We start from the raw sequence: 18,932 nt of genomic DNA on the forward strand, positions 1-18,932 counted from the left end.
ATTCACACTTTTTACATAGGTGTAGCTAGAGAAATCAAAACAATTTGATGAATGATTGCAGTTGTATAAATGGGCAGGATTTGGCAGCAGTTTATTAAAAATAAAAGCTATTTAAAAAGTGCTAAATTCTACACTGGAGGTTTGAGTGACAGTCTATTTCATCCTCCATAACACACTGCTAACAGCTAATATACTGCGATATCAGGGGCACTCTACTTACTTTAATTACAGAGTAATTACAGAGCTAGAACAGCTGGGTTTTTTTTTCAGGGTGGAATGATTGTACAGCATATATCTTCAATTACTTAAAAAAACAAGAATTGGATGCACAAGTTTACATTTATTTTTTATAATCCACATGGTCAAAGGTTTACATGCGGACTCAAAAATATACAAACACTATCTTAACCCTCTGAAGTCAATAGATGTAATTTAAGAGGACCTGGCAGGAAGACAAAGCACTGCTCACTCAACTTGTATCAAAAGTGGGGCTCAAGAGACTGGTACTTTTAAATCCTAACAGTGCAGTTATGTGGATTTTAAGCCCCACAGTACAAAAATATATTGAAGCCAACAAAATAACCTTGCACACATTCAGTGTTATATTTTCAAGTAATCTTTATAGATATTTGAGATTCAGGTATTTGTTTTAGTTTGATATATACATATATAAAAGTCCAAATTACTATGGCATTCATCTCAATGATGAATGTAAACTTTTGACAACTGTATGAGAACCAAAACTCCATCTCTGTGTATCTCTGTTTTATAATGACAAATATAAATTTGACATACCACACAACATTCTGATTTCCATGAGTGTAGCCACCAAAACACCATATTATATAAATATTACTTCAAGATAACTGTTATGAGAAAATCAATTTCCTTTTATCTCTATTGTGTTTACAGTAATTATTATTATTTACATCCTATTAACATGCATATCAGCAGGAGGACAGACACTGGCAAGAGTTGAACTGCTAACAGCCACTGTGTTCATGTAGAAATGCGGTGAACCTGGCGGTGTTAAAGTTGAACGAGCAGGGGCTGCTGGACAAACTGAAAAACAAGTGGTGGTATGACAAGGGAGAATGCGGCAGCGGAGGAGGGGAGAGCAAGGTTAATACACACACACACACACACACATATACACTACAGCACACAACACACAGGTGACACTGGGTTATTAAATGTAAAAAGTGTAAAGAAGAAACAGAGATACAATGCCACATGTGACATCAAAGACTAGTAGCTAGCTGTAACCCCCTACAGAAATTGAAGAACAAAGAAAAACTAATACGCTAGAACTACTAGATTTAGCAGATGCAATAAGGAACCAGAACATGTAGCATTGTAGTCTGTAATGCTTCTTTTGCTGATATGTTGCCCCTGTTTGGTTGAGGTCAGGTTCAGAGTGCACTTGCAGGCAGATAAGGACTTACAGATCAGGGTCAGGTGACCTCACACCAGATGGTAGCAACAGTGCAGGAGAAGAGCTGTCGATAAAGATTTTGTGCAACTGCCCAAACTCTATTTATCAATGGCTCTGCCCTGGAGGAGTACTGCTACTGAAAAAGCAGAAAGCCTTTTCGCTGAGCACATCTCATTCTCTGTCTCCAGGGCCAAGCAGAGAGGCCCTGACAACACAAGATTTTCTTTAAGCAGCTTTGCCAAATTAAACAAGATTATTCCACAGAGTCTTTACAGACTTCCTGTTCATGGTCATGTCTAAATATTTTTAGTATTTAATATCTGACAATCAACAGACAGTGAACTTGCTAAAAGGTGTCTCATACAAAATAAACAAAGCCATTAGACGATCTTTACATTGAAAGTAATCTTTTCAAATGCTGCAATGAAAGTTTTAATGATGAATAATTAGTAGCACATGAGGGACCTGTCTTGGTGGCTAGACCAGAGTTTGAGAACCGCTGCCTCATTAATAACATAAGATAACATTGATAATGATGTTATTTATGTTATTCCCATTGAAGAGTGCCAGTAAACCTTGCCGTATTGAAACTGAATGAGCAAGGGACCCTAGACAAGATGAAAAACAAGTGGTGGTACGATAAAGGAGAATGTGGCTTCAAGGACTCCACAAATAAGGTTAGTTTTATGTCTGTGGGTCAGTCAAATACACTGTCTGTTCACACATTCAATATACACGGTAAGACTCCACAGTAGTTAGTATGGATTGCTTGCAGCTTTAGGTAATGTCAAGAACAGAGACAGTTCAACAATATTCACATGTATAATGCTAACCAAAAAGTGTATTAACAGACCTTTTCTGCCCATTGAGGAAGGAACTATCTCTGAAACAAAATTTATAGGCATCAAGGTAAAAGTAAGTAATAGAAATTCTGTCCATCCCTCCATACATTTTCTGTGCCTCTTCACGTCATGGGGGCTGCAATCTAAGCAAAAGCGCCAAGATCTGTCACTGCGGCGCTACCAGTTTGTTGTTAATCTCCTACTCCACCCTTCCCTCACTTGCAAGACATCAAAATACTCCTCCACGCAGCAGCTCATTCCTAACCCATAGTGGGCAATCCATCTATTTCCAGCTGAAAATCATGGCATCAGACTTGGAGGTACATCCCAATGGACACTGTCAAATGCCTTTTCAAGTCCACAAAACACATTGTGAAGAAGGACCACAAGTGGATTCACTGTTTAGGTTTATTTTCCCTTTTTATTGCCGTGACACACACAGTTTCTTTCTCGTTTTTCCGGCTCAGCACCTATGCGTGCAGCTTTCCAGCTGGAAAAGAGAGCTCATTAACTAAAACACCACACACCTGTGCCACCCCTCCCCTGCAGCTGAGCCATGGACCACACCTCCGCCACACACCCCCACCGCCCAACTGAGGCCGGGGAGCCATCCGGCTGAACCATCAGGCACTCCTTTTCCTTCCAGCTGATGTAGGGTACGGGCCGGTCGACCCTCCTTGCCTGCTGGGACAAAACGGCCCCCAGCGCTCTGTTTGAGGCATCAGTCTGCAGGACTCCAGGACCACTGCCACCCACTGCACATGCTCCGCCCAGGTGTCACTGTAGATGATAACATCATCCAGGTAGGCGGCAGCATATGCAGCGTGCAGTCGCAGCACCCAGTCCATGAGGCGCTGATATGTGGCCGGGGCCCAAACAAGCCAAAAAGAAGTGTACCGAACTGGCAAAAACCATACAAAAGTGGAGAAGGCCGTTTTTTCCATGAACTCTGCAGATAAGAGAAACTGTGAATAGCCCTTGGTTAAATTCAGTGTCATGAAAAAATGGGCCATGCCCAACTGGTCCAGGGGCTCGTTGACCCAGGGGATGGGTTAAGGATCAAAGCATGACACTTTATTCATCTTTTGATAGCTGACACAGAACCGTATAGACCCATCTTTCCTCACTACAAGAACTATGAGGCTACACCAGGTGCTGTTTGACTTTTCTATTACTCCCATTTTTAGCATTTCAGCCAATTCCATCTGAGCAATTTGTCTTTTATGTTCAGGAAGCCTGTAGGGTCATGAACGCACTGTCATGCCATGCCAGGTTGCGTTTCAAAATGATGCTTGATGAGAGACGTACAGCTGGTCAGGGGGGAGAACATGTGTGCAAAGCGCTGTTGCAATGTGGCAACATCAGCTCTCTGGGCCTGTGTGAGATGGTCGTTGCAGTGGAGGGAGGTGGGAATGGTGGAATTTGGTACTTCCTGCCCCAACTTATCTCTCTCCTTGACCAGGCTCACCAGAGACGCAGTTTCAGTCTCTCTCCATGCTTTAAGGAGGTTGAGATGACAAATCTGTGTGGCCCCTCTCTGTCCAACTGCGAGACCTCATAGTCAACGTTCCCCATTCGCTGTGTGACCACAAAGGGCCCTTGCCACTTGGTGAGTAGTTTAGAGCTAGAAGAAGGTAGTAATACAAGCACTTTGTCTCCCCGGTGAAAATTGCCTGGCCACTCTATTATACAGATGCTGCTGACGTTGCTGGACCTTCCTCCCAGCTTTCATTAATTAGGTTGAGCACCCCACACGGCTTCCTGGCAAAGGGAGAAAATCCCATGGTGGCCTGGGGCACCTCCCGCACTGCAAATAACAGAGGGTCTAACCAGTGATCCTAATTGCATTCATCCTCATGTATGAACTTCGGAATCATGGACTTTAAAGTCTTATTCAGCCACTCCACCAGCCCGTCAGTCTGAGGGTGGTAGACACTGGTCTGAATAGATTTAATGCCCCATGATTTGTACAGTTCCTTCAGTGTGCAAGACATGAACCACATGCCTTGGTCAGTCAGTATTTCTTTCGGAATACGGACTCGGGAGATGACCTGAAACAGTGCCTGCACCACACTCTTTGCAGAGACGGTGCACAACGGCACTGTTTCTGGGTGTTTCTGGCGTTGCATAATCCACTAGGACCAATACAAAGTGATAGCCGCTTGTACTCCGGTGAAATGGCCCAATGAGGTCCATGCCAATACTTTCAAATGGGACCTCCAATAATGGTAGGTGGCGCAAAGGCACTTTTGGTATGGCTGGCTGGTTAACAAGTTGGCATTCCGGACAAGATGCGCACCAGCGGTGCACATCCTCTCGGATACCTGGCCAATAAAACCGGGTCATAATTTGCTCCAGAGTCTTGTCAAATCCCATATGCCCTGCCTTAGGGTTATAGTGAGCTGCCTGGAAAATCATTTCTCGGCGGCTTTGCGGTACCAACAACTGGGTGTGTGTCTCCTCCGTGCAAGTGTCACGACTCACTCGATATAGCCTGTCTTCTAACAATAAACAATGTGCCGCCCTCCATGGCTAGGGTACAGCGCCAGCCCCTTCCGGGCCCTGGGAAGGCAGAATGGAGAGAAAGGGGTTAGTGGGGTGCAGTGTAGGGCGCACTCCACCGGAGAAGTTGCTAGAACCCATTGCCTCAGCACTGTCACCGGGGCCTGTGTGCCTGTTGGCTGTCTTGCCCTCTCTGGCCCCTCCGCTCTGGCTGCCAGCAAAAAGGACCGCCACCCCCACATTCGCGGACCGGTGGCAATGCACCCACCGCGATGTCTGCAGACAGCCCTTTTCCATGGACTGCTCCTGCACAACTTTCCCTAGCATGTGGGCCTCCCCTTCTGGACTGCCCGGGCTGTAGCCACCTCGCTGCCGCATCATGCAGCTTCCAGGCCCAGGCAAACGGTTGCTCCTCCTCCGTCATCCGGCAGGCCTGGAATCTGCAGTGGCTGCACTGGTGGCATGGCTTGCGGGTCCGACATGGCAACAGGGTTTTTGGCACCAGTGTGAAGATGGACCAAAAGTGGACACACTGTTTGTTATTTTTATTTTCCCTTTTTATTGCTGTGACACATACTACTGACAGTTTCTTTGTCGTTATTCTGGCTCGGCACCCATGGGCGCAGCTTTCCAGCTGCACTATGACACACCTCTCCACTCTCTGCTCCGGCTTCACTAAAAATCACACAGGAAGAGAGAAAGAGCTCAATAACTAAAACACCACACACCTGTGCCACCAACCTCCCTGTCACTGCCCCTTGAGCTCACTGCTCCACCCCTTCCCTGCAGCTGAGCCATGGACCACACCTCTGCCACACACATGTATTCTGTTTAATTGGGCAAATTCCCACGTCTGCTCCGATTTCCACAAGAGGAGAACTACTCTGATGTTCCACAACCAGAAAGCTGAGAAGTTGATACCCCTTGAAGTTTTACCACAACTACCAGGCCCTTTTCTTAAAAAAAGGAACCATCACTCTAGTTTGCCAATCCAGAGGTACCACCCCAGACCTTCACAGTGTTAAAGAGGCATATCAACCAAGACAGGACCAAAACGGCAAGAGCCTTGAGGAACACAGAGTGAACAGATTGGTTGTGGTCTCTCTGGGTGCAGGGCCCAAGTGATGTGCAAGTTGTTCCCCTCATCCACCAATTACCTTATGACAATAGTTCCCGACAGCTGCTTTAGCCTTAGATGAATAATACTGTCCATTCAAACACTGTACCCAGCCTGCCTTGGAATGCTGTTGATGCTGCTGTGGGAGTTGAAGATCTCACAGATCTGGGCCGCAGCCAGCTCACTCAGTGTATTTTATTGCGCAACTGATGTGTCTGGCTTCTTCCCCCGCTACCTGATCCAACTGACTACCAGATACTAAACAGTTACATGTTCAGCTCCTCTCTTCATCCAAGTGTTCAATACATATAGCTGGTTTTAGAACTTAAGATGTGCAAGTTACGTGATTAGGTGAGTCCAACTCAACCTCATGTCTCTCTCAACCTCATGGACAAGCTCAAGGTCCTTCCCCTTTAAAGAGGTCAGATTCCGTGTCCCTGTAGCCAAATTTGAAAGCTGTTCTGAATTGCTCTTAGTCTAGCCTCTCACCCAGGATCCTACCAGGTGCCAAGCGGCCCTAGAAACATAGCTTCCAGGATCACTTGGGCATGCAAACCTCTCCAACATGGTAACATAAAAAAATCAAAGGAGGGGGTGACAGATAAAATTCATTTCTGTTATCATTATTTAGTATTGTGAAGCTTGTCCTAGTTCCTGACCTTTTTGACACCAAGGTTGCAATAATCACTTTGAAATATTCTAATAATCTGAGATCCTGGCTTTTTGATTTTCATTAACTTCATTAAAAATAAAACAAAAAAGGCTTGAAGTATTTCTTCTTATATGCAGAGACACAGAATGATTATGGTTGAGGACAGTGTTCTACATGTAAAGTTTTAATCTAGGTCATTTATAATATATTTAGCTTGACTGATTTAGGTTCAGTTTGAGTCTACTTTTGAGTAGACCTTCCCAGTAAATAAAGTTAGCTATTAATATAAGAGCATGCCGCTAGAACTTTCTCTGGGGTTTCTGATTATTTTTCTTCCTTGTGTGTGTGTGTGTGTGTGTGTGTGTGTGTGTGTGTGTGTGTGTGTGTGTGTGTGTGTGTGTGTGTGTGTGTGTGTGTGTGTGTGTGCATACTAGGAGAAGACCAGCGCACTCTCTCTTAGTAATGTAGCAGGAGTCTTCTACATCCTGGTTGGAGGTCTGGGATTAGCCATGATGGTGGCACTGGTCGAGTTTTGCTACAAGAGTCGTGCAGAAGCCAAAAAAATGAAGGTATATGATCTTTATAAGTACAAGCTGAATTTGAATTTCAATCTTAAATAATAATATAAGGATATATTAACAATGTTGAAATAAAGTTTATTGAGGATTCTCACTAAAAACATGATGTGAAACATGATGGAGTTAATCCTCCACAAACAGAAAGGTCTTATGGTTAATGAATCGTGAAAGTGATAACAGTATACCAGTGGATTCCACTATCTGATACTAATTAGTACTAAAAATTTATGAATTTTAATATTAATAAATTAATAGTAAAAATGGCTTCCCAGTCTTTTAAGTGTTCAAATTTCAAATCTTTTTATTTGTTTTAAAGATTGAAAAATAGCATGACTCACAGAACAGTACAATCACAATAACAGGTGCTAAGAGCTATCAGGTTAAAGAAAAATTGGTGGATAGTCCCTATGGGAGTGTCCCCAAGAGGGTCATGGACCCCCTATTGATCCTCTACTGAGTCACAGGAGCCAAGGTGTGAAACCTAGCCCAGTCCTATCATGAGATTTATTGAGGTCAAATGGCCCAGGCTCTTAAAACATGTGGTAATCCTAATTGGGCTTTCATCAAGTCAGCAAAGATGCACAAAAAGTAGACCAGACACCAACTAGGGACGACCAGAAATGGGACTCTCCAACAATTGTGCTTAGAACTGAAGAAGCTTCTCGGATGAGAGGTGAAACGTCTTCAAGGAAACTTTAAAAAGTCCAGACGTTTTTTTTCCAAGCTCCTTAGACTACGATGACCTGGATGTCTGAGAACCGCACTGTCACTTCCACTACTACTGATATCCATTTTGATTCTTTTCTCTAACTTAAGTACTTCATACAAACCATCAAAGTGTCTATTAGACCCCATTTCTATAAGACAGCTCTAAGAATGGAATGGAAATAATTAAATTAATGCTTCAGTCTTATTACAATCTGTCTGACTCTATTAATGGGCTACATACCACAGGCTTTTAAGGGGGCAGTAGTTAAATTGTTACTTGAAAAGCCATCACTTAACCCAACTGTCTTAGCTATAACAATACACCAAATTTCTTTTTATCTCTAAAATTCTTGAAGGAGTAGTTGTAAAACAGCTTACTGATTTGCAGAGCAGTGGTTTATTTAAAGAGTTTCAGTCAGGTTTCAGAGCTTATCACAGCAAAGCAAAAGCATTAATGAAATGATCTTGTGCACTCTGACAGTTGACTCATCTCTGTGCTTGTCCTGCTAAAAGTCAGTGCGATGTTTGATCCTGTTGACCATATTTTATTACAGATTACAGCATGCTGTAGGTATTAAGCATATGAGGTGGTTTCCATCTTATCTATCTAATAGACTTTATTCCTGGCCTGGCCCCAACTGGTCACGGCAAATGGCTCCCCCCTCCCCGAGCCTGGTTCTGCAGGTTTCTGGAGGTTTCTTCCTGTTAAAAGGGAGTTTTTCCTTCCCACTGTCCCCAAAGTGTTTGCTCGAAGGGGGACACATAATTGTAGTGATTTTCTCTGTTTTCCTTGCATTAATTTTTTTATATTAGAAGATAAAGTACCTTGCAGCAACTGTTGTTGTGATTTGGCTCTATATAAATAAAATTGTATTGACTTGAATTGAAACTTCTTGAGAATAAGGGGAGGGAGACAGGGCAAAAAAACACAATGTGACTCTTGAACTTGGGCTTTAGACTTGAATAGGGAAAATTTCAACTGCTGTGCACATTTCAGCAGAGGTGACTTTTTACCAGGTCTACTGAATGGACGCAGCTACGGTGTAAATATTTAAAATCAACAAACCCACCCACCCCACTGATATTGCCGTGGAAATACTCAAAGCCTGACAAAGCAGACATCGGCATTACAAGAGAGCTTGCCAAACTTGGTGAATCAACTCCAACTCATATCAGGAAGTGTATAGGACATGTGAGGAAATGCAAAAGCATTGTGACCCAGACATAAGAGCATGACTGCAGCAGTATCTGGTTTAGCAAAATACTTGGCGTACTTGGAAATGTAACTGGAACACTGAGTTTAAGCTTCACTCATCATGGATGAGAAGGATTGGATGGACTGATAAGGAAGTGTCCTGGAGGCCAGAGAGAAACCAGACAGCATCAAAAATAGGTCATGTATACCACACACTTTACATGATGCAAATGTAAGCATATTATACCTACATTTGTACATAATCACAGTTCTACAAATAAAGTCAAGTTTGTCAGGATGTCATTTGGATGTTAGTTTATTTTAATGAATTGATTTCAGAATATGGCATTGGGAACACTTTCGAGTGTCAAATGGTAAAACAGCCAGCACAATGACCCTTTAAACAATTGCCACACACGTGTATGTTAAATGTAGGCCTACGGTGTTAGTCTGACAAACAGAATTATTATAATGGAAACAGGCTTCGGTAACTGACATGCTTCGGGTACAGATGTGGCCATGGTTGTAGCGCTGCTCTGGTGATGTGGTCAGGCTTTGAACCTGTGTCATAATCCATGAGTCTAAGGGGTAATTTCCATGAACACCTTGAACTAAGATGATCATCATAATGAAATCCTGATCATTGGAAAATAAAAAAGATACTCCTAAAAGCCAATCTTCTCTATACTCTCCATCCTACAGTTTTTGAAAAAGTCTGCTCCCCTGGAAAACAGAGGCATCATAAACAGACCCTGGATATACCCCTGGACATCACACTTATTATAATGTTTATAGATTAGCAAAATACTTGCACAATAATTGAGAATGTGGAACACATGGTCAGTTTCAGGTGGAGGGATTAACAATACATGTATTTGGTTAGTTTGAAACTCCTGTTTTACTTGCTGAAGGGCATCCTCGCTAGTTGGGAATGAGCTGGACCTCTACACTCTTTTCATTAGTAACGTCACCACCTGGAACAAAGCTAATAAAATTCCTGCCACAGAAGCTATAGTACATTGAAATGAACTTAATGCCAAAAACTGAAGAGCTGAAAGAAGATTTGTTACAATTCGCATATTGCATGACTTCATTAGAGTGAAGTTTCCAGGGTTCCTGTGCTTGGTAATCTATATGTTTTAATCACATTTTTGTCTGACATTCCTAATAAACTGACACAAGTGGAGTATTAGAGACCAAGCAGCCAAGAACATACAGGAACAGGTGTATTCTTCAAAATATGAGTTTTATTATAGCCCCATTTCAAAAATATACAGTCACAGAATAAGCTATTTTAAGAACTAATTGAGCCTATAACAGAGGTCAAGTAAACAGAATTCTGCTCAAAAAAATAATACTTAACTAAATATCATAACTCAACAAACTGACCTGCCCAAATGAGAGACAGCATAGGGGAAAACCACAGGGACAATAACTAAACATAATACAGAAAAACTAACAGCAGCCAGGTAACTCAAAAAGAACAGAAAATTAATTATTAACCCCTCAGCAATAATTGCTGCGATAACAAAAGACAAATATTATAAGCAATAATAATAATAATAGTTTCCCATAAGTCCCATAAGATAATAAAATAACATGCTTTTTTTCAGTGTTAAATATTGCCGCAATTAGCAGTACTTTGCATGTTGCAAACATTAGTTAGTAGTTGGCACCTACCTTATGTTTCACACCGTGAGAAAGGAACTCACAGAAATGCATATGCAAGAGGGTGAGTCACAAAAATCTCAGGTCCCACTTCTTACACAAAATTTTGTCTTAGTAAATACTTTTTTTTTTAAACTTTAAATACTTACTTTTAATTTTTACACCAAAACACACTTTGCACTGGTGTTAGTAACTCTGGCCCTTGGGCTGTGGACAGGGCTGGACTGGGACAAAAATTTGGCCCTGGTAGGAAGCCCACCATGATCACTCAAAAATTAATTAAATAAATATGTCATGTATACACATATTATGTTGATTATAGATATTAATTGTTATTGGTACAGTTGTACTTTTGTTAGGACATCTTAGTTGCACTGCAGTTCAACATGTTATGTTTAAAAGCCACACTTTAGCTATTAGGAGTGGTTTATGGTCAAAGTAGCCATTCATTTTACCTATATCCTTGAATCTTTCCTTTCCTAATTATGTTAATTTCACCTCACTCCATCTCTTCCTCACTTAGTTGTTGAGACTGCTGTCCCTCCTCCTACTCTTCTCCACAGCTGGTGCTACCAACAGCAGCCTCCTGTGAACCAGGGCTTGTTACTAGTTGTTGCTGGTACTGCTGTTGACGGTGCAGCAGCAGGCCCGACAGCTAACGTGTTGGTTAACTGGACATATTTTACTGCATCTACTTTTAGTTTCTATTTCTATTTAGCTTTACAGCTCCACCTTTTCACTACTTTTTCCACACTAAACTCTTCTTCAAGGTGCGTGCACAGCGAAGGTATGATGAAGTGTCAGTAATGAAAGTTGTATGAATGAATGAGCTGTTGTACAGCTAGTGCGCAGCAGCCCTTCAATTGACCCACCGGTCCAAAAGTGCATTGGCCACCAGGAACATACCCAGTAGACCAGTCCATTCCTGACTGTGGATACAGATAGATAGATAGATAGATAGATAGATAGATAGATAGATAGATAGATAGATAGATAGATAGATAGATAGATAGATAGATAGATAGAGTTCTAAATGGCTGTCATGTTTTTTTATTATTTTACCACATTCTTTGCATGGATGGACACAGAGACTATTTTCTTTCTTTTGACTTCTGCCATATTTTGCTTTTTCAATTATTATTGGTCTTATAGCTCAAACTACTATTGTCACTTTGTAACTTAAAGTAACAATAATAACAGTTATACTAATTTTTCTTAGAAAAATCACTGCAGCAATAACCATGACTTTATTTTTGTTATGAAGGTGGCAGCCAACACCTTGTCATCACCCCAGCACACAGGAAACTACACACACACTCTGCCTTCTCCTCAACATCCCCCCAACTACAACCTGCTGTCCCCCAGCCACCAGCCAAACTACGCCACCTATAAAGAAGGCTACAACGTATACGGCATTGAGAGCGTCAAGATCTAACACGGGTAGGAGAGTGATGATTGATGGCTAAAAGTGTCCTTACCTTACAGCCATAGACATGTTTGTGTCTCAGACATTCAACTAATTGGTGTTAAATCATCTTTTCAAACATCCATTTAAATTCAATTTACAGCTGTATTCATATCAAACTGGTGCAAAGCAACCTCAGCGGCAAACATAACGTAGAGTTGGAGTTAAACTTGTGCAGTCATTTTGTCTGTATTTACCAATGTAAAGAAAGACTTGTGAAGGGAAATAAGTAGTAAGTATATTAAATAGTTAATGCACAACTACTTGCATGTGTACTTTTCTGCACCCAGATCTAGTCATCTGCAAATCTTTGTACATCTGAATATGTGCCTTGTGTCATACTGTAGATGTTACCTAACATAGAGAATATGCAGGCAAATTTTCCAGATGCATAGTGTTTTGTTTCACAAACACTTGTGCAGATCTTGGTTTGTCCATATAATTTTTTTTTACCATTTCAGATATAAGTATACATTTCTACTTTTAATATAGTTGCAGTGTTGTCATTCGTTAGGCTAACTGATCACTCTAGTGGTGGTAAATTGGCAGATACACATGGTAAATCAAAAGAGGTGGTAGTTACTGAATGAATTAATACATTAAAAATTAAAAATTACCATTATTATTATTATAGTAGTTATTTTTCTACAAAACAATATATCTATATTATGATAACACTATAGTGTAGCAATTTATTTTTTAAAAAATGATGAAAATAATTTTTATGTACAGAAAGTTTACGACACCAGTGACCAGCAAACATTTTGTTTAAAAACGAGCAAACTTTTTGTTTAAAATTTAAAAAGATGCTTGTTCTGAAATGAAAAACTAAAAATGAAGTGACATTTTACTTTATAATTAATAAAGCATTGTTCAGTCATTGTTCACATACATGAACTATTTTGACTGTGAACAACATAAATACAAAAGTTGCCATTGAGTCTCGCATTGCATTGTGATATGAGCCAGTGTGTGTTCAGAGTATGATGTGAATGCAGCAATTTTTCCTAACAAACAATATTAACACTGAGACAATAATAAAGTCTTTTTTAAAAAAAACTTCAAAGTAAAAGATCAAAACTATGTATGGCTGTGGTACTCTTTTCCTTCGTTTACTTATTTCTCAACAGCTCGTTTGCCTCCTTCATCCCTCTTCCTTCTCTCTTCATTTTCTTTGGCTCCCATTTTTTCTCCACTCCTCTTTCAAACTTTCCTTTCTGTCCTTGCCCTCTCCTTTTCCTTCTCTCTGACTTCGTTGTTTGCCCTTTTACTTTTTCTTATGTTTGTCTGTACGTTATCCTTTTCTCCTACTCTTGTCTTAATAGCCAATCATCCTCTTTACTGAGTACTCCTATGTGACTTAATGTCAGTTTTTATTCGGTGGCCCTAATAATTTAGACTGGTAATAACACAAAATATGAGTTGTTCTGTTAATTACCTAATTGGAAACAACCCTATAATTGCTTTAATGATAGATAACCTGTGATTATGCGAGTTTACAAGCCCTTAGAATATAAGAGAGAAAATTCCAATAATTCTCTTTTGAGCAAGCCCTTGGTAACAGAGGAGAATTAAAATCCCCTTTTAACAAAGAGAAACCTGACAGAATCAGCATTAGAGTGGCCATGGGATTTGGTTGGCAATTGAATTTAAGAGCAAATCCAAGATGGATAAAAAAAAACCAGTCGCCTCTATCTCAGTTTCTTCCTTTGTTTTGCCCCAGATTTTAGATTCAGGCTTGTGTGTGTTAAAAATTTTACCATTTAGCCTGTCGTATCAGTTTAAGACAACATTTTGCTATATAAGATATAAGATAGCCCAGAGTCTGTTTACCATAAAAATTTACATCGCTAATGTTAACACAATTGCTCATGGATTTCACGGTTTGCGAGAAAGACTTTGTTAGATAACAGTTGTTTTTTGGTTGCTGCTGTTTTGGTTGTTGTTTTTTGGCTTTACACTACAAAACAAAATTAAGCAAACAAAGTTAGCAAGCCATGCTGTGCTTTAAGTCAGAATTTTCAGTGTCATGGTAACTTTTGTTGTGTACAAAGCCTGGTTCAGAGCAGGTCATGCTCACAGTTTTGGTTTAAAATCAACTGGAAGTGCCACTTTTCATCTATTAAGGGACATTCACACCTACCTGGCCATATATGAAAACGTAATGCAAACATATATTGCACAATATAAGAAAATTTACCTTCTCCACTGATGGCACCTTGCAGCTTCCTATGTCATTAAGATTCCACCATCTGTGTAAGGTGAAGTCCACTTGTGCACACTTACCTACACTCTTATACGCCACTCTATAATCCTCCCTCTTCTTAAATAATAATAATAATAATAATAATAATAATAATAATAATAATAATAATAATAAGACATTTTATTTATAGGGGCCTTTAAAGACCCTCAAGGTCACCTTACATTAGGACAACAAAATAAAAACATACAGTAAACAAAAAAATAAAAAAAACAATAATGTAAGTAAGTAAATATAAATGCTAAACAAGGAAAAATAGACTAAAAGTCATAATGAAGAGTATGCAATTCTGAACAGATGGGTTTTAGACATGATTTAAAAGTAGAGAGAGTTTGTAGTCGATCATGTTCACAGTACATATTCACCACAGCTATTTCCATCTTTTTCACGAAATCCATCACCATGTGTTGTTCTGCATTTCTTTTCTTAACACCATACCTAGCTAATACATTTATTTTTGGCAAATAGTAAAACAGTTTCCACAAGCACTTCATCAGCGTCCCCTTCTCCTATAGCCGTGAGGGTGAAACCTTTAGAGATAAAAGCAAAATCCTCCAAACCCGCATAAAGGCTGACGCCAGCTAAGAAATGGGGTTTATTCCCATAAGAGTTTATCGGATGCTGAGTCCAGAGCAATAGCGAGCCATTAGGGAGGCCTGTGTTTCTAAGAAATAACAACTACAGAGCGTGGGTTTGAAATGTCCCTGAAATGTCTGCAGACATGATAGGTTATCTACAGATCAACGGGTGGAAATTCCTTATAGGACAAGATTGATGACCCACACGAGCCTCAAAAATGTGGGAGATGATTGTGTGTTTGGAAAAGAAAAAACAGAGGAAAGAATTGAGGCAGGTCAGCATAAGACTGGGCCATATTGAGGTCATCATATCTGCATGGAGAGGGACGTCGGCATGACCTGAAAGGTCAGAAAGTGACTCCCAGTAAATTAAAAAATAAAATGAAAAACCAGAAGCTGCTTAGCTGTAGACAACCCCAAGCTAGAGAGAACCAGGAGCTGATGAAGAATACCAGACCTACGGGGATGGGGGGAGTGTTTTTAACCCAATTCAGTTTATTATCATTGTGTACTCCGAGATATTTATAGTCCTCCCCAATGTCTACATGGACCCCCTGGATCGAAACAGGAGTAACACATTTCCTGGTCCTCCTAAAGTCCACAATCAGTTCTTTGGTCTTTGCCACGTTGGGCTGCAGATGATTCTGCTCGCACTGCGTGACAAATGAGTCAACAACAGCCCGGTACTCTGTTTCATCACCGTCACTCATAAGATAAAAGAGATAAAATAAGATAAACCTTTATTAGTCCCACACATGGGACCCAACCACTGCAGCACCATCCAAAAACTTCTGATGATAGCAGGTCTCTGTGCAGTGGCTGAAGTGCGTGGTGTAGAGGGTGAACAGGAAAGAGGCTTGTCCCTTGTGGTGCCCCTGTTTTGCTGATCACCTTGTCAGACACACAAAGTTGAAGACCCACATATTGTGGTCTTCCCGTCAGGTAATCAACAATCCAGGACACAATCTGGTCTTTAAGTCTGACATCATTAGCCGTGTCTGGGCCCAAACTCCGCTGCAGGTCCATAAGTCAAACGAACACTGCAGCATCACTGAGAGTTGAAAAACTGTCTAAATTCTTTCATCTGTAATAAAATGATCAGTGTGGCTGCTCTACCAGGTGTAACAATTAAGTTTAACATCCAGGCATCCAAGAAAACACATTTTATGAGATTTAACGGAGTTACAAGTTCGCAGGGAGTTAGCGCGCTAGCTTCCATCTAAATGCAATATAGCATGTGCTGACTGAGGGATTTCGGAAACAAATTAAGGCGTACAGCTCTGCTATCACTTCCAACATAAATGAAGACAGAAAACTAAACAACAGTGACGTTTGTAGGGTTACTGAAGTTGGGCTAGCTGGTATATAACGATATGCTACGCAATCGCTAACGACACAGCTATGTTAGCATAATAAACACAGTGAAGCTGGAGGATGAACACTTTTTTTTCCCCTCAATAAAAGTTAACGTGAGGATTCTCGGTGGTCAGGTACAAATGGAATCGCATGTAAATGGACCAAACTTCAGTCAGAACAACTGAGATAATCGATCCACAATACGAGGTTAGTCATTCATATACTGATGCATGTGCTGGGCTGTAGTTACATGGTAAGGTTTTAAAAACTGAGCTTTAAAATGAATAGCGGTAAGAAAATCCGAGAGAGGCCGACAGTGATCACTGACTGTTTTAGGGGCTTTTTGAGATTAAATAGAACAAGATACAAAGCATTAAAACATGTTAAAAACACAAAAACCTTAATAAACGCAGGGTAGTTTGAGCCCGGAAGCAGGATTCATCACGTCATCACTTAAAGAGCATCCACCTCCATCCTTGTCAGCTTATCACCTGTGAGGCTTGGCCTGATGGTGTTGAATGCACTGGAAAAGTCAAAAAACATGACCCTCACAGTGCCCTCTGGTCGGTCCAGATAGGTGTAGACACAATTGAGCAGGTAGATCACGGCGTCCTCAGCTCCAAGGTGGGGCTGGTGAGTGAACTGAAGGGGATCCCGATGTGGTCTGACAATAGGTCAGAGCTGGTCAAGGATGAGTTGTTTCAGGGTCTTCATAACATGGGAAGTCAGTGCCAGAGGTCTGTAATCCTGGAGAGAGGTCTTTTGTACAGGAACGACACATGACAGCGTCCACAGCACTGGGACCCTCTGCAGTCTCAGAATCATCATGAACAGTTTATGAAAGACTCCACCAAACTGGGGGGTACAGGCCGTGAGGACATGGGGACTCACCCCGTCTGGTCCAGCAGACCAGTGGAGCCTTCTTATTTGTCTCTGAACCTGGTCATGAGTGAAAGTGACAGGTTTTGGAGGGGTGTCAGGCCTTTCACAAGAGGCTATGGTGCTATGTGGAGAGAGAGTGATGTGACTGTGAATTGCAGGTTGACTATGAGTAAATCAGTAGGGGGGTGAGCATTTACTACAGCGTTGAATCTTTTGAAGAAAACATTCAACTCTTTGGCTCTGTCCTCACTCCTCGCTCCTTTCTTGTTGGGTGGATTGAATCCAGTGATGGTATTCATGCCACTCCAAACCTCTCTCATGCTGTTCTGCTGGAGTTTCCATTCCAGCTTTCTCCTTCCTGAAATTGTCCTTAGCTTCTCTGATTTTGCCCTTCAATAACACCTGAACCATTCTGTCCTCCTCTGTATTGCTTGCTCTGAAGACCCTCTTCTTCTCATTTAAGAGGGTTTGATGTCATTAGTCACCCACGGCTTGTTATTTGGGTAACAATGGACAGTCTGAGCTGGGACAATGGAGTCGGTGCAGAAGCTTATATAGTCGGCAAGTCCTCAGCAGAGGAAGGAACATAAACAGCAACCAAGATTACATGGGTAAATTCCCTGGGCAAATAATACGGCCTTAGTCCAACAGCACACAGTTCAATGTACAGTCAACAAATCCGCTCTTTGATTATGTGAGCAGGGTTACACCACCGACTGTTAACAGTCAGCAATAGAACAGCAATCCCCCTCTCCTTTATGCTTAATGTGGTGCTGTCCCTGTTGGCCTGAACAGTGTGGAAGCCTTCCACAGATGCATTGTCATCGGGAATATCCTGGTGAATCCATGATTCAGTGAAAAATAATAACAAGGCAAAGCCAGGAGTGTGTGCAGTGCACTTCAGTCATTTTCAAAAGTGGAGAAAGTCAGAGCACGCTAAGTGAGATTCTGATGATCAAAAATCTTTTGGTTCATTGTGAATGTTAAATTTTTTATTTTACTTTAATTATAGGAAGTTTTATTAAAGCAAGAAAAAGGAGCAAAGCAAAAGCAGAATTAAATAACAGTTACAAAATACTAATCAAATCACATCCGTTCTATTCATCTAATTAACCTACTCTGAGCTAATTCTGATTTCGTTCTTCTCTTTGGGGGAAAGAGGTTAGAGGAGAGATGGGCACATCTGAAAATTTGTTCTATTTTACTGAAAACACCAACACAGCAGTGATAATGATAAGCAAAGACAGAGCCAAGTCCAATTTGCAAGTCCACAATTTGGGTGGTGGTCTGCTCCCTCTTAGCGTCTCTGCTGGAATTTCAAACAGTTGTGAGATTCAGTCTTCTGAACTGCTCATCTCACAGGTTGCAGGGACTCCTCCAGGCACTCCAATTTATGCTTTGTCAAGTCCCATTCCCCCCACCTCTCTCTCTGGTATCTAATCAACCAATCAGGTGTGTTTGCATGAGATCCACCAATCTTCAGTCAGATATTATCATTCTCATTCTCTCTCTATCTCTCTAATTTAACATGGAAAATTGCGTTAAATTTGAATATTCAGTCCAATATGAATAAGCTTCAGTTCATGTTTCATTCAGTTTAGATTTCATTTGCACATTCAATTTAGCACAATCCCTCTTAATCCAAATACTTTTTCTCTTTAAAACTCTCTCAATCACTATTTATTCAATAC

At 40.9% G+C, this 18,932-nt stretch overlaps 1 protein-coding gene across 4 annotated transcripts in view; it reads left to right on the forward strand.

Moving 5' to 3' along the window:
- Positions 1-18,932, forward strand: part of LOC134628869 (glutamate receptor 2-like) — a 114,640-nt gene that overhangs the window by 86,767 nt on the left and 8,941 nt on the right. The window contains exons 17-19 of one of the 4 annotated variants that reach the window (XM_063475663.1): positions 1,008-1,122; positions 6,983-7,117; positions 11,962-12,137. In XM_063475663.1, coding sequence (XP_063331733.1) covers positions 1,008-1,122; positions 6,983-7,117; positions 11,962-12,132 — 421 coding nt within the window. In that variant the 3' untranslated portion in view covers positions 12,133-12,137. Of the gene's footprint in view, positions 1-1,007; positions 1,123-1,997; positions 2,113-6,982; positions 7,118-11,961; positions 12,138-18,932 lie in introns of all 4 variants that reach the window. The other 3 variants (XM_063475664.1, XM_063475665.1, XM_063475666.1) reach the window with 3 other exon arrangements.

Source organism: Pelmatolapia mariae, linkage group LG6 (assembly GCF_036321145.2).
Source record: "Pelmatolapia mariae isolate MD_Pm_ZW linkage group LG6, Pm_UMD_F_2, whole genome shotgun sequence".
Classification (NCBI taxonomy): domain Eukaryota; kingdom Metazoa; phylum Chordata; class Actinopteri; order Cichliformes; family Cichlidae; genus Pelmatolapia; species Pelmatolapia mariae.